General features: G+C 40.5%; 1 protein-coding gene across 1 annotated transcript; it reads right to left on the bottom strand.

Annotated features, from left to right (window-relative positions):
• Window positions 1-1,176: 1,176 nt before the first annotated feature.
• Window positions 1,177-16,088, bottom strand: LOC141015743 (vesicular glutamate transporter 1-like). The gene is made up of 13 exons (XM_073489908.1): window positions 16,027-16,088; window positions 7,756-8,008; window positions 6,616-6,734; window positions 6,407-6,521; window positions 6,193-6,280; window positions 4,936-5,022; window positions 4,360-4,496; window positions 3,850-3,999; window positions 3,563-3,695; window positions 2,918-3,028; window positions 2,079-2,206; window positions 1,651-1,720; window positions 1,177-1,472 (listed from the first exon to the last, which is right to left on the bottom strand). Exons 1-13 carry the CDS (start codon window positions 16,086-16,088, stop codon window positions 1,177-1,179), a joined length of 1,749 nt encoding a protein of 582 aa, XP_073346009.1.
• Window positions 16,089-16,622: the final 534 nt, after the last annotated feature.

The raw sequence follows: 16,622 nt of genomic DNA, 5'->3' as shown, positions 1-16,622 counted from the left end.
TTATATACCTAGCACCATACAAAAGCCTAGGCTCAGTGTTTTTGTGTGCTTTGACAGAGAGCAGAGACTGGCGTGTGTCGGGGTTCTTATGTTATATGGTGACAGCAAAGTGCTTCTGTTGATGTTTACACTTAGAGCATGAACACAGTAACACGATAGAATAACATAAATGAAGCATAGATTACATGTAAAGCATTTTGAACAAAAAAATCGGATGTTGGATTTTGACAAAGCGATAAAAGTGGCTCTAAACTAAGACACTATATAATTGTTGTTACCCTGGATAATTACATTCTGTCTTGTCCTATATGAGGCATTTTTTTATTCGACAGGTTTGAGGCCTAGTACATAATGTTTGCATGAGGAAATCAAAATGCTGCAGCTACAAATGTCAGCATGGGCTAGTTAGACTTCACAGAAAGCTGTGTGCAGTAATATTTGCAGGTGTTCAATTAGTTTCTCAGTAGATGAGTAAACCAATACTAAAGAGCAAAATATTTTGTTGTATTGGCACAAGTAACATGCTTTTTCTTATAAGTGTGCACATTAAGGACAAAACTTAACATCATTTTTAGGAAAAAAAGCTTTCATAACATTGTGTGAAAACCTAGTCACTCCCATTTTGATGACTTACTGTTTTGACTTCAGTGGAGGTACAAATTCTACAACCATTGATGAAACTTTTTGAAAAACCAATTAACTCAACAGGTTTTCACCCAACAGTAGAAATGTGCTTGTGACCAATGTGTACCTAGAGATTTGTAATCTTGAATGATTCAAATGTAAGTGAGAGGTATACAAATGATACCCAAATCCTGTTAGATAGTATAGAAATTCCTACTTTTTTTTTTTTTTAACAATGAATAAACATCAAAGTAAGCCACACAGCCCTCCTCCAAGAGAGATTGCAGGGAGGCTGATGAGTCCTAAAACACTCTTACTTAGATTGTCTGTCACACGATGTACACAATCACACACAAACACACATTTTACATTTACTAACGTCTTCACCTTCACTGTGGAGTCTCTTTGAATTCAAGTTCAGTTATGATAGTACAGTCAGGTTTGCTGAAAATGGTCCCCTCCCACTTTCCTTTTTAAAAGTTCTTCACGCCGTCAGGTGAAACTCCACACTGTTGATGTACTGTTTCGGCCTCACTAAAACCACTCCTGGTTTTATGTTAAATCTCGGTCCACCTCTCCTCCATAAAGGTAATTATTGGTTCCGGCTGGTTGGACGTACTCCTCAGTTTTGTCCCAGTCTGAGACCCAGCCTCCTCCTCCTCCTGCCATGCCCCCACCTCCATTAGGATCCGCTCCCTGGTTCATGGCTCCGTAGCCTCCTCCGCCACTTGTGCGGTACAGCTCCTCCGTCTCGTTTGCAAGCTCGTCCTCATCAAGGATGCCACATTTCTCATCGCTCAGCTGCTCTGGTTCTGCCCAAGCTTGCTTCTCTCCAGATGCAAAGAGGCCTGCAGCACAGAGACAGACAAAATCAGTCCATAAGATGCATTGATGATGCATGATTTTGCATATTGCAACTGCTAACCTTTGCATGACAAACAATTCAGTTTGTTGCATGCTTGAACATTTGAATGCTTTGTTTATTAAAGAATATGTTGAAACAAATTAAGAGGGGAATATACACACCATAGAATATAACACCTCCGTAGTGAACAAGCGAGGCGATAAGAAACACACCCTGCCACTCCTCTCGTGTCTATCAAAGAATGGTGTGAAGAAAGAAAGAGGAAGAGAGAACAACACTGCAAGTTTAATTTTCCATTACGACTTTGGAATCATAATGTGTCTTGTGGCTGCATGTACTTATTCTTTATATAGTTCTCTTTTGTAGAACTATTCGCAGTCCAAAATTTAATATGTATTAATTTCTACCAGTATAAAAGAAGTCTTCCTGAGGAAGTGACACCTCTGCATTTTCAATGACCACTTCAGTTGGAGGCTTACATGCACAACTATTGCTCAATAATCCACAGTAATAAGAAAAACACTCCTTCAGATAACAAAATAACAACAAAAATATGTATTAGTATGTATTTTACATTAGAAGTTCTCACCTTATGCTTCGTCATGGCACCAACTATAAGTGGGCAAACCATACCGGACAAAGTACCCACACCGTTGGAGATTCCCATGAGGATACTAGCATAGCGCGGTGCAATGTCCAGATGGTTGACATTGAAACCTTATGAGGAAGGAAAAATACGACATTAGTACATAAATGAGAGGAAATAGTTATTTATTTACAAGCCCCAGTTGGTGAATTGTTAATTTGTATGAGGAGGAATTGAGCAATGGGATCCTCTCGCTCTTCTGTGACTACATGTTGCTACTTGTCACTTCGATCATGAGGTTGACGCAACTCTATAGAGTACATACGCTATGATATGGTATAGAATTAAGGATTTATAGTATATAGTTCAGAGAATATTATATATCCAATATGAAACTGACAGAAGAGCAGGACTGAGAGAAAAAGGGACACTTACAACTCCGTCTGCAAAAAGGCACCACAGACAGCGTCATGTATTCATCAATACACAGCACATTTAGGCTGCTAATATTTCAGAGCCATAGTGGGGACCATAGATTCCAACTTGCACAAACCTCAGTCAGATAAAGGATCAATAAGTCAGGCTAGACTAACATATTCAACTAACAACCCCCCTGCACTCACTCTGCTATGAGGAGAAAGAGAGGGGGGGTGGCAGGTTAACAAGGGGGTTGCATTTGGGTCATCCTCTCTCAAATCCCCCACTGAAAAGCCTGAATGCTACTTGAATATGCATTGGATAATGGTATAAAAGAATAAGTTGATGTCCTTTGTGAAAATTGTGGCTTATGAATACTTATGGAAGCAAGGTAGATGCGTGCAGAAACAAAAATTTGGCTTCACCTGAAATAGCAAAGCCAGAGAAACCCACAGCCAGCACCAGGAATGTAATGGCAACACCTTTCGTATGAGAGAAGCCCACCACCAACAGCAGGGTTGCCTCCATCCCAAACCCTGTTGCAGACAAGTGAAATAGTTTGATGTGTTATGGATAACATTGAATCTTAGAAAGTTTACTGAAGGCCATCTTTCTTTTCATGGAATGCCGTTGACTGAGCAGAAACCTAACGTTGCCAGAGTACCGACAGCTTCTCACAAAGTGCTATGTACACTGTATGCTTCTTCATTTCACTTTGCTATTGATTTCTCTCTGTTGTTCAAAAATAGCCAGCAGCAGAAGCGGAGCTTCTGTTTTACGGTGAGTCATCATTTCCCTAATGCAGCAGATGTTTTCTAACCACAGTTTACTAAATATGGTAGTTAACGCTATTGTTAACCAATGAGCTACTGTGCAGTTTTTCACGTTCAAGTGACCAAACCAACTGTCCAATCATATCCATAAAAGGCTGAAAATTTTAAAACAGAACTTGAGCATATGCTAATATGACTACAGTTTTGACCTCTTCTAAGAAAACAATCTGCTATAATAGGCAAAACATTTCTTTTACAGCACATCCATGCCTTCCCTTAATTTCGGCCCTTTCTTACCTCCACAATTCATAAGTTTCCGGACGTTCGTGGTGGTCATGATTTGATTGGAGCGCAGATAGTCAGCAATCTGGCCACCAATGGGCACGATAATGGTCATGACGAGATGAGGAAGTGCAGAAACTATGCCCACCTAGATATGAAAGAGGAAAAATTTGTTTTTATGTAATAGTTTTGAGAACTCTAGAGATGGTCACTAGAATAAACCTGGAAAGCAGACTTTCCTCGACAGTATCATGTTATTATACATAGGGAAACTTTTTGTTCCCACTTCTGGTTTCCTTTACCTTGCTAATCTCGAACCCAAACACCTCCTCGAAGTATGCAGGCTGGCTGATGAGAAGCAAATAGAAAGTCCAGCTTCTGCAGAAATTAGCCACGATGATGGCGTACACAGGCATTGATGTAAAGAAGGCCCTCCACGGTGTGTTGAATTTCTATGACATGGAAAAAACAATGCACAGTTGTACCTGAATTATTTTTTTCCCTTTCCTTTGTGATCCATATACAGAGGTTACTATATAATATGGAGTGTCTAAATCTATCTTAGTCACACTCAGGATGACTTCTTACTTATTCTTATGTTACTTTTTATCATCTCTCTGCTCTTTGTTCAGTTCTACTTGTCTTTATGTTAACATTTTGCAGAAAGTACGAGCATAGTGACATTGCAAACTCTTCACATTCACTTGAAGTGACTGCGCAGGCCATATCAGCACTGTTAACATGAGCCAATGTGATGTGACATAGTGTTTGAGTCACATTGTACCTAAGGAAAACCTACGCTATGTACTGACCGTTATTGCTTGCTGTGCCGACTCGCCAATGCTTTCCTCAATATATTTCCTTTCCTCCTCAGTGATGGTGGGATGGGCTGCTGGACTTTCGTAAGACACCAGGAACCAGAAGCAATACCACATGACCCCAAAAGTTCCTGTGGGGAGGGAGGAAGACAGGCAAGCAGGCAAGGCGAAGAAAGAGGAGTAATGTAAGTGTCAAAACTGAGAGGAACGGTCAAAGCGAACAAGCTGCAAAGGAGACACCTTGACTGTACCTGCTGCCTCTGTAAAGACTGGGATTTAAGGCTGAATTCATACATAACAGGTGATGTTTTTATTCAGCTTCTCATATTTATGGTGCTAGCCTTTTGCAGTCTCCTTTTCCTTTCAGTTTCAGCATGTGTCAGCGTCTATGTTGTGCATGACACTACTATTGATATCAGCGTTTGGATTTATTTACTGTTGTCACAAACCAATTGATTACTGTAGGATATAGTATTTCTGATGTGTATGTGTAGTTTCCCAAGTTTGGTACAGTATGAAAGAGGTATGTCCTATGTCCCATGTCAGGCCTAAAGGTTAAAGGTCTCTTACCATAGACATAGAAGACTGATGACCATCCTGAGTACTGGACAAGAATTCCAGCTAATGGCATGGCAATCACAGCACCAGCATAAGAACCTAAAAAAAGAGACACATGTTTAGGGCTCAACTAACAGTGACTTTTATTATCATTAATCTGCCTCTTATTTTTATTTTGACACTGTTTTTTCAAAAAACATCTTCAAAATAACTTGTGTTGTCTTTCAAAACGCAGGATATTTACTGTCATATGTGACAAAGAAAGGCAGCATCTCATCACATTTGAGAAGCTGGAAGCAACAAATGTGGCATTTTGTTTGGAAAATAACATTTCATCGATCATGATGGTAGCTGACGGTTAATTTTCTTTTGTAGCACATTAATGTGTTGTTGGACTAATCAGAAATAAAGAGTTCCTGACTGGGAAATTCATGTTTGCCCTCAAAATGTTGGTACATGACACATATACGCAGAAACATGGTGTAAGGAAGTAAATGCTTGGTTGATGGTGAGACAGTTTTTATTGATTCACAATAAATATCAATATCAATAGTTTTTTTATGGTATTGGACTGTAAGTATTAGTTTCTGTCCCCATAGACTGACCTAGATTAGTTAGTAAACAACTTTGCATCTTTTTTGCTATGCCCATGTTATTTCTATATTACAACTTTAAAGCTCACAAGCACACTCAAGTCAGAAGAGCACCATCCATACTTGGGCAATGGGACCATTCGAGGAGCACACGCATGCACAGGAAATCAACTAACTGATCAATCAAATAACCAACTAATCAACTAATCATATTAAAGGGCCACTATGTAGTTAAGGAGAAGGAATTCAAACTCATAATTTTTATAAACAATATTAATGAGGTAATAATACAAACTCAGAAATAATAATTTTTTCCATAACTGAATAAACAAGCTGTTCTCAGGGGAAAATAAGGTCCCCAGAACACTGTTTGAAGCTACAAAGGTGGCAGGGTCCACCAAATATAAACAAAGTAGAACAGTATGAAATTGTGTTGTCTTTAAAGGTCAGTTTGTTTATTCTGTTTACTCAGTGATTAACATGAAGAATGTTTGTTTATTTAGTTTGTTTAGGCAAAAAAAACTCAGTCAATGAAGTCAATAAAGATATTCTGATTAAAATTTTGTCCCCAAAACTGCATAGTGCATTTTTGAACTATCAAAAAATGTCTCTAAAAGTGATAACAAACATCTGTTGTTAAAGACAGAGACAAACAGTACAGTGATAGCGGACTCACCGCAAAAGGCTGTTGTGGCCAGGCGACTTCTTTCCAGAGGTGGTGCCCATTTTGCCCAAATACCATGACAGGCCGGATATGAAACCCCCTTTGGGATGGGGAAGAAATTATATATATTATTATGATGAATGTTGTACATAAAATGTGAATATATATCTTTGTCATTGCCCATGTATTGTGTTTAAAAGGGAAGCTTAAGACAAGAATCAGGCACCTCTACTAGTCCTTGAAACACCCTGACAATGATAACACAGCCAAAATGCATCCGTGCTGCTGCGGGGATGAGCATATTCAGGCAAGACGTGGCCACAATGGCAAAGCCAAACACTCTGGAAGAGGAAAGAAAATAGAAACGAAGAGACATTTAGTAAGTAAAAAAATTATCCCATGCATACCAAAAATATTATTAATGGATTAACAGACCTGTTTGCTGCAAACTTTTGACAGATGAACCCTCCGGGGATTTGGGTTACAATGTATCCCCAGAAGAAGGAACCATGGATCATTCCCACTGTTTCTGGGTCCCAGTCAAACTGAGCTTTCTGTTTGGATGAGTACATGAGAAAAATGATTAGTGTGCACTTGTGCTTGAATTAGAGTTTGATCTATGAAATGCATTGAGGTGATATTTTATCTGTCAGAGCAGACAGTGTCTAATACTGGTCATTAGTTTGGGAGAGGAGGGACTGCAACATTGACTGACAGACTGTCAATTCCCATTTCCACCATCAACAAAGATTTGTAACATTAAAAGGACAAATTACCCCAAAATACATATTTTTCCTTCCTTCTTTATCCTCCTATTGTTGAGGTGTCAGAAATCATCACCTGGTACCTTAAAATAATTCACGGACCTTGTTGTGTCGGTTTGATATAGGAACTATATTCTTTCTACTGAACTACACCTTCCAACTGTATCACTGCTCAGAAGTAAAGGTTTACTTATGGAGGAGAGCCTTGTGTTCATTACCGCATGGGATCTAAACATTAATGGCATCCTCCTCAGCTGAGTTGTAATGTTAGCTACTTTGGTTAGCATGGGTCTTGTCCATGAGCAGACTGTTGGCGGGTGTTTGGTAGACAGAAAATATTTTCTGCATGACAGCAACACAACAAGGTCTGCGGATTATCTTGAGTAACCCGGGTCATGATTTCTGGAAGGAGACATTGCTGTTTAGATGATCAAATGTAGTTTTTTTTGAGTGCCATCTAGTTCCATTATATTCATGAGAAAGCGGACATCTCTATGGCCGATATCTCCAAAGCTCAGCAACTCACACCTAAACAATCTAGATGGATAAAAAGCACTACAGGTAAGAGGAAAAATATGTATTTTTGATTTTAGGGTGAACTGTCCCTTTAATATAGTTTCATCACTGCAATGTTGGGAAAAAAATGTCATCAGGGATCTTGCTTGGCCATATAGTGTGTGTGTATCCAATACTTCCCTAGAGGTACACATAAATAACCCAGATACACAATAGTATTTATTTTTGTTGACCATTTTAGTTAAGTAGAGGGTAAAAGTAGCACAAAGTTTCTGCCTCATTCGCCGCCACTCACCACTACGACCTCCTTGTTGTCTCTGAAGATGGTGTGGCTGTTGACCATGCTGACGATGGCCACACCCAAGTTACATCGGATACCGAAGGAGATGCAGAAGCCAATTCCGGAGAGGATGGCGATGATGTAGCGCCTGGGCAGACCGAAGCATGTGCAGTCGACGATGGGCATCTCCTTCTCCTCCACCAGCTCCGGCCGGCCCTCTGCCGACAGCTCGATGGTCTCGCCATTTTCCTGCTTCTTCTCAAGAGCTCTGTGAAGAGAAAAGTGAATGGAAATTTTTGATATGTAAACTATTGCAGTCTAGACTCATGACACTTGATCTGACGTATGTTGTAAAGCAACCCTTGCTCTTTTTAGATAATTTGCCCTTGGAACAACCTTGACCGTACACACTTAAACACACTAGACTCTTCAGAAATACCTCAGATAGTCAATACAATACAGATGTGTAGTGTTTGTCAATTCAACTAAACATCAAATTTCTAATTTGTGGATTTTCTTTCAGAACAAGGTGAAAACAGATTCTATTCTGAAGGGTTTATAGACCGACAACTTGGCTTGATAAAAGTGCTTGATTCTGTATATCCAGGCGATCTTTCTCGTTGTCAATTTGACCAGTACCTCCAGCATCTTAACAGCAGGCAGTCAGCACAGTTGTCTTGTCAGCCTACAACCACTGGAGCTCGCTGACATAACTTTGACTTATCCTGTCTCCTCTGTCTTCTTCTTCATTTTTATAATGCAGGCATTCATCTCCTGACAGAACGGGCCCGCAGTGAAGAGTACAGTGTGAGTAAAAGACACACAGTGTTCACAGAAATTTATCCTGGTGCAGCCATGCTTCTTTTCTCTTTCCAAGCCCTTTCTTCCTGCTCCCCTCTATAACCTATGTTCATATGGCTTGCTGAGAAACCCTGAGAAATCATGACCTCTGCCTGCCACCAGTCTAACAGGCATCAAATATGTATCTAAACGCAGCGGATCATCTATTAAACATGACCTGTGCAATGCTGAGGTCTCAGATCAGACTCGAGCACTGCAGGTCCAAAGCACAGAGCCCTTTTTATATTACAGCCTTATTCATTATACATATATATTTTCATATCTATATGTAGCTCGTTAAAAGCAAATGTCCCTATGGCCTTTATGGCAAATGTAATTTACAGCAAGAGATGCATAGGCTACAGTACAAAAGCAAAACAGTCAACTCAGCCCTGCAGCTTTTAGCCAAAATACAACACCCAGCAGTGCAGAGCTTGAATAAAGCATGAATAGGAAGTTGGGGGTGTATTTTATAGGCTACGTTCCTTGACAGCTGGTTGTTGAGGACAGAAAGAGATAAAACTTGACAGGCATCCTGGGCGAGAAATGACGTGTTCTAGGAGTCTTAGCCAGCTGAGCCACTATGACGCCCCATTAATAACAGTACTCCCACAGCGGCCATTGTGAACATTCATGATGGTTAGGATGAAAGTCTACCTGAAGGAGCAAGTATAGACTGGATACTGTTTGTCACACTCCTTTGAGCTAAGATTAACATCATATAAGCACATGGAACCTGGAAAATATTCATCAAAAGGTACTGAAATTAAACATTATTATATTGTGAATCAAGCTACCATACATACTGGGTCATCGAAATCAAAACTGCAGGTCACCTTACACCCCAAAGAACCCATTTCAACAATAACAAAATGCTGTAAATCTATGAAATTTACTCAGTCTCATGACAGTTTAAACCATTAAGACCAATACATTTAAAAGCCATATCTAGATATCATTACTTAACCAGTCCGAATGAGCAATAAGTGATAAGACAAATGCCAAAGTAAGTGTTAGATATGTTTTTTGGTACATGTACTGGCTGAGAAGACTAAACTGACTGACATGTTTGAATCCACTCATCACTGTTTACTGTTTTATACATCAGTGTGGTAAATGTGGTTGCTGTGATCACAGTGAATCTCCTCTGCATCATGGCACTAAGACTGTGTGTGTGTGTGTGTGTGTGTGTGTGTGTGTGTGTGTGCGCGTGCGTGTGCGTGTGCGTGTGTGTGTGTGTGTGTGTGTGTGTTTGTGTGTAAGCCCCAAAGTACATGTTGAAGCTATACACTCAGCAAACACAGAACACATCTGAAAAGTCTTAAATTGATCTTTAGTCTTGTTATACAAACACTCACTACAATATATATTAAACTGTGTTCTCTCTACCTGTATTTTCTTAGTATTTTTGCTGTGTTCAGGACATTTCTGGGCAACAACCTTTGGCCCCTGCAGTTTAGCCCTTAGACAATAACAGTGTGCAGGATGTGTTGTCAGGACTCATATAAAACATATATCTCTCTCCTCTGCTTTCTGTCATGAGGAGCTGTAGGTCTGTGTGTATGTTTGACTAAGGGTGGGAGAGAGCTACACACACAGGTAGAGCAGAGAACAGAATAAGTGTGCAGTTTAGCTAACCTGACGCGCCATGACGATGGTTTGTTACACAGAACCGTTAAGAGAGGTGTCTCTTAAAAAAAATGAAATATACTTATCAGGTGATTGGACGAACCATCTGTGAATCACCATCTATCATGGGTCACTTCAACTAATCAGATCAACAGAAGGAGAGCACTACAACCAGCCTCATACCGATGCCAGTTGGAAGAAGAGCGAAAACATCTTTTCCATTGAGAAGAGTCTTCAGAACTGTTTATTGCTCTTCTTTCACTGAAATATACTCTCCAGTTCTGATGCTATAAGCAGATTCTACACTAACCTCTTGAAGAGCGACCATTGTTGTTTTCAAAGGAACAGTCGGTTCTCTCAAAGGTTGTCACACCTAAACCACACCTGTAGCTTCAGTAGGTCCTCATATCTCACTGATTGGTTCAGCTACTGTGTTTTCACCCAAAAGTGCACAGCTTGAAGCCTGGCAAGATGGATTTGCGAGATCACATGTTCTCACAATCTTGTAAATCCAGCTGCCTCAGAAGGTAATGCTTTGGCTGCATTCACAAAACGTCTGGAGAAGTCTGTGGAGGTGAGGGTGTGTTTATTTGTGCTTTAGAGTTTAACCACCCAGAAATCAGGAAACTAGAATGGCACTCAGGCCCAACAGTCCCCTTTAATTTGATCATGCCTAATCCAATATCAAATAAACCCATCCATTAGATCTGGATTTTTATTTGGATGGGTATCAGATTGTACCAGCCACTTAAAAATCCCTGATTTGTTAATCAATATCCATGCATTATTACATGAGGAATTTACAAAAATGGAAAAAAAATAAATTAATTTAAAAAAATAAAGCCCTATTTCACAATGTTATAGAAAGTGAGAAAAACATTTCTGGAACTGTCCCTTTATCCAGATCAACACTGAAAATTAATTAATCCACCATCCAAGTTTCGTGGAAATCTGTTTTGTGATTTTCGTGTAATCCTGCTGACAAACCAACCAACAAACAAATGGACAGACCTGCAAAAACTTTGAATAGTGTGTTTACAAACGGCAGCTGACAAATCCTGCATTCTATGCTTTTAATTGCCGCAGTATAGATTACAATAAACTAGGAAACTTCTCTGCTAACTTTCAGTTTTCGTAACACATACCTTGTTTTCTTTATTATTTATTCAACTTATTTATATAGATATTATATCTTTGTAATTTGGATTATTAGATAGTTGGAAAAAGAGTGCAGATGCTGATGTAGACCACTGAGTCAGCACAGACCCTAAAATCTTGTTTGCACAAAATGTTGGTGTCGTCCTTAGATGTAGTGCAAAGTCCAGACCATAGTAATTTTGCTTGTGACACAGCTCTACTCATTTAGTAAATCCCACTTGCGTATAGGCCAACCGTACAATATAATACAGTTTTATTCTGTTAGCTGTGTGAGGCTTTTTCCCTCTGTGTACTTGAACGAACCCTGTCCTACACCAGAAATGTTCCGACTCTATCAAATCACCAGGGACGAGAATCACAATTCTGAAACACCAGGGGAAAAAAGGCACCAGCTGGTCACTAAAGATCTTTATGCCATTATTGCAGCGCCACAAGATGTACATCCTCTGGAGACCTTAAAAATGACATGGATACCAACATATCAAGTAACAAAAAGCCTTTGACTTGACTTTTGCTTTCAACAAACCTTTTCCAGGCAGTCAGCTAAAAACCCCAACAGTAAACCAACTGAGAAATAACAGTCACACAATTACGAAACATACATGCTCTATTAGTTACAGTAAGTAGGGGTTCTAACAGTCTCCGACTCTGATCAAGTATTAATGATTCTCACTCTTGAATTATTAATAACTCTGGCTCTCTTGGACTATTTTTGTCTGAGCGGGCCTCTCTCTTCATCTTCCTGTCTCCTCTTCATCTTTAACACTGCCTTTTACCGTCATCTCCCCTGAGTCTCACACGCGATTCTCAACATTTCCTTCTTCTTCCACACCATTTTTTTCCCCACTATCCGGTGGATGCTCACACAGTTTTGCTTTCTCTGCAACACAATGAACAAAATGTGTATGTTTCCTGCCACATCTGCTATGTGCTGCAGTGACTTTTCATGACTGACCCTGAGTTAAAGAAAATCCGTGGTAATCCTTACAAGCTAGCTGACCTTCTCTCTGTCGTGCTCGGCGCACCACGAGGAAAAGTCTGTGAACCAGTGCAGCCCGATAAGAAAAGTGCTCGGTTTTGAATCTTGATGTCATGTAAGGAAGCTGAATTCACCTGAGCCATTGTGTCAAGCGAGTGTTCCTGGTTCTCCGTCCAGGTTAATCTCTCAATTCATACGTCAAGGACAAATGTCGGGGCGGTTCAGCAGCTTGGTTCAGAGTTGAGTCAACAGCTTAGAATCACTGAAGAGAGAGTCAAATAATTGGTGTACGTTGTGACACCACTGTAGAGGACCTACTGAACTTAGTCTAGTAGTGCAAAATGTTATAGTTTGAACTGTGGATTGTTACAAGCACTATAGTCTCATAAAAGAAGTACATTTTGGAGTTAATTTGCTTTAGTTAAATACACTGAATTGAAAGAATAATGTTCCATAGAGCCCCAACAAAGAGGCATTTAATAATAAAGAGTTACATTTGCTCAAATGTCTGTTACATTTGTTCTCCCCTCCGATATTGTGGATCAAAAGTGTTTAAAATGAGCATATTTCAATTTCAAACATTTATACAGAGGGCTGTTCATTCTGGTAAAAGATTCAGGAATGAGACCCGAGATCTCTGCACAGTATTTATTTATAAAGATCTATATATAGATCAGACCTCAAATATTCTCTTGTTTGAAGTGTAGTTTGTCCTTGTCTTAACATTGTAGTGAAGAAAACATTTTTAGGTTTTGGACTGCTGGCAGGACTAAACAAGACATTTCATGACATCAACTTGAGATTTAGGACATTTTGATGGGCATTGTTAATCGGTCTCTGCTGCTATGGAGACCAAACGATTAATCAGTTATGACAAGTATTATTAGTTGCAGCCCTAATACACTGTAGATAGTTGCATAACAGGAGACTTTGAGTGGGCTTTACAATGAACCCATGCTTCTGTTTTGTCACACTAATCTTCAGTGGTGGGAGAAGTACTCTTTTATGAGATTACAAGGTAACTTTATTGTCATTTTTTAAAACAAAAGGGTTTAACCAATTGGGATATTTTTGAGCACCTATGGTAACATATAAGTGAAATACATAGTTTGGTACCTGGGAAATTTTAAATGACACAGATGGTGCCAAAATGGCACATTTGGAGATTCTGCCTGAGTACTCTGTGCTGAAAACCTCTTTAATTTTGTTCTGATTCACTTTATTAGTTGGCAGAGGTAATGTTCAGATGTTTTGCTATGGTTTACTAGAGATCTGGAGCTGCAGCTGCATCATTTCTCAGGGATATTCATTCTAAAATTGTATTTCTTTAAAAAAAAAATCTTTCATTTATGCTGTATGCTTAATTTACTCGGACCCTGTGACATATATACTTATATTTACACATGTGAACAAATATTTCAAGTGTTCCCTTTATTATGATACCTTGATTATTCAAATAGACCTTGTAGTTGCAGAGATAAACTCTGTTAATTATCGAGCAGAGACACAAAATAGAGGCTAGTTCTTACCAGGTTAAAAAAAGAAATTATGTTTGAGTCCTTCGGGCTACATCTTTTTAGAAAAGGGAGTGTTGATGATGAATGGAGGAGTCTCACAGCCTGAGGAATGAAGCTGATCTGTAGTCTGCTGGTAGGACAGCAGATACTTCTGTATCTTTTGCCAGATGGCAGTAGAGTGAACAGACTGTGGCTGGGGTGAGTGTCGTATTTTAGTATCCTTTGGGCTTTGTGCAGACTCTCATTTCACACATATCACTGATGCTCTGTAGATGGGTACCAATGATGTTCTGGGCGGTTTTACTCAAGTACATTTTTTTAATGACTCTACAGTTCAATCTATAGTAACATATCATCATTTTTTGTTCATTAGATGTTGTATTTATAATCTGGATCTGCAAAGTAACTGATGAAAGCTTTTGAAAAAGTAGTGGAGTAAAAGTATAAAGTAGAAGAAAATGCACAGTACTTGGATGTAATGTACTTAGTTACTTTCCAACACTGCTTATCTCGGCAAATAACATTAATGTGATTTAGTTAAATACTGCCTATAGCTTAGTAAAGCAAACAGAACCACAAATAAACTAATATAAGAATATAACAGGAGGTTCTACAGCTCTGTGGCTTAAATAAGACATTAAAAATGAATAAACAACGAGTGAACACAGCTGTGTTTGCTCTCCTCTCCGTGCGCTCGTTAAGCATGTTGCGTGCAGAGAACGGGAGCGGGGAACGGGCCGGTGCGCGTTACGCACGGCAGCAAGGTACCAAGGGAGCACCTGAGTGCACGTGCGCCTCACGGAAATGAAAGCTTATAGGCTGCTGGCTCTGCCGTAGGTCGAGTGGCCTAATCCCGACTGGCTGTGAGGTGTCCTGAGCAGGAGGGGGGAAGGGACACAATGACGAGCTATCGGGCTACTTAGAGGGGGAGAGATGGCGAGAGAGGTGGCCAAGGTGTACGGCCTGCAGGGGATTTACGTGGGCCGACAGCTTGGACGAGCAGAGGCTATTTCTGGAGAGGATTTAAGTGTTTAGACGCTACATCAAATCCCGAGCGAAAGAAAGGGGAGTCCATCAACGCCTTTTTTGCGTTCAGATATCCATCACTGACCAGACTCCTCACTCCATCACAGCCTTTCAGCTGGGAAGGCGTGTCATTCCTTCTTTATTTATTTTATTATTTTTCTGCAGTTTATTAAGAGTGGAGCTGTTTGGAGAGATGTTCCCATTACCCAAAACACACACACACACACACACACACACACACACACACACACACACACACACACACACAATGAATTCTTTACGCAGGAGTCTTGTGGATCTAAAATGCCACACAGATTACCCGCCATGTTGCGACCTTGAACCACGTCCCCCTGCCCGTCATCACAAGTGTTTGAAAAGTCTTCCCCACCTCACCTGTCCCACAATGACAGGTGTGACAGGACAACAGGCCGCAGAGCGCATCCCCCTAATTTACACCACAGCACATAGTGATTCCCGATGAGTCTAGCAGAATAACAAGACAGCCTTGTGAAGCCCTAATCTCTTATGAAAACTGGCACACATTGTTTGGTCGCTCAGTCATAAACCCCCACGTAAAACAGTGACAAAGAGTCTGTGATTGGACAAAGTGACAGCACTGCAGAAAAAGCCTGAAAGACATGAATCCAACCAATCGATCCTACGCTTCATCTTACACTGATGGATCAGTTTGGGGCCTAAATGAAACTTAATTCTGTTCATTTGCTCATAAGAAGCTAAATCATTGCATGTGAGATTTCAGTTTAAGGTTTCAGAGCGATTGTGTGCTCAGGAGAAACTTCTCTGATCAGCTATGGCATGATTCTCCTAAAGTGATAAGCCGTGTGTGCCAGTTTCCTATGCGACAGATCAGTAGCCTATAGAGGGACAGATGTGGTGCCAGGTCACCCGACCCGACACTAATCCAGGTCTCTGGAGATCTTGATCTCCAAAAGAGCAGTTTTCTCCTCTTTTAAGACAAATAAACCTTGTTTCAGCAGCTCTGCTCTGTCCTCCAGAAGCCTGATTTAATCGTAAAAGTTGAACTTTTTCTTTTTAACACGAGAAGGCAGCCGCTCTCTGCGGTGCGATATGCAACATTTTCTGGTCGTAATTTGCTCCAGAGAGATTTTTACATACCCGTAGATTTTCCCGAGAGTCTTGGCTGCCACGACCTTAAACCTGTCCGGCCGGATCTCCATCCTCACGACTCCAGGATCCGACCAATGTGCAGTCTTTGCGCGCTCCCGACCGAGCGCACAGCCTTCTCCTCTACTCCCTCCGCCCCGTGGCTCTCACTCACACATAAAAAAAAAAGAAAAAAACCTTGATTTTACTTGATCCCTAGAATCATTAACCCGCAGTTTCCTTTGCGGCGGAATCTATAGCGACACCGATTGTCCAGATTTGATTTGCTTCAACTGCATTTGGATAAAACCAGCGGAACAAACATTGTCAGCCCCACTTTGCCAGAGTCCTTCACGTCCAGGTGAACTTCTTGACACTCCCGTAAAGGTCTCGCAGCGCGCCGGATGGAGGTAACTTTCGTGGCCAAGCGGAGTCTCTGTCCGTGGTCCTGAAACCAGATTACCGCTGCCTGCGCGCTAATCTCTCCAAGTGTGTGTAGTGAGTGGAAGGTAGCATGTCACTTCCTTCCCCGCAGCCCTGCGTTTTAAGCACCGACTATTCTTGGACCGCGAAATCCTTGAATGGAGCAAGTTAGAGTAAACAGTGTC

This window comes from Pagrus major, chromosome 20, assembly GCF_040436345.1.
Source record: "Pagrus major chromosome 20, Pma_NU_1.0".
Classification (NCBI taxonomy): Eukaryota; Metazoa; Chordata; class Actinopteri; order Spariformes; family Sparidae; genus Pagrus; species Pagrus major.
Note: the sequence above shows the minus strand (reverse complement) of the source record. Positions and strands in the feature narration are given on the sequence as shown.

Bases quoted from the DNA above. Each gene is read 5' to 3' on its own strand.
- LOC141015743 (XM_073489908.1), bottom strand. From the start codon at position 16,088: ATGGAGATCCGGCCGGACAGGTTTAAGGTCGTGGCAGCCAAGACTCTC. The intron at 3,696-3,849 runs GTAAAGGAAACC...TTTCATATCTAG, and splicing joins TTGGGTTCGAGATTAGCAAG to GTGGGCATAGTTTCTGCACT. The intron at 2,207-2,917 runs GTGAAGCCAAAT...CTTCCTCATAAG, and splicing joins CTCTGGCTTTGCTATTTCAG to GTTTCAATGTCAACCATCTG.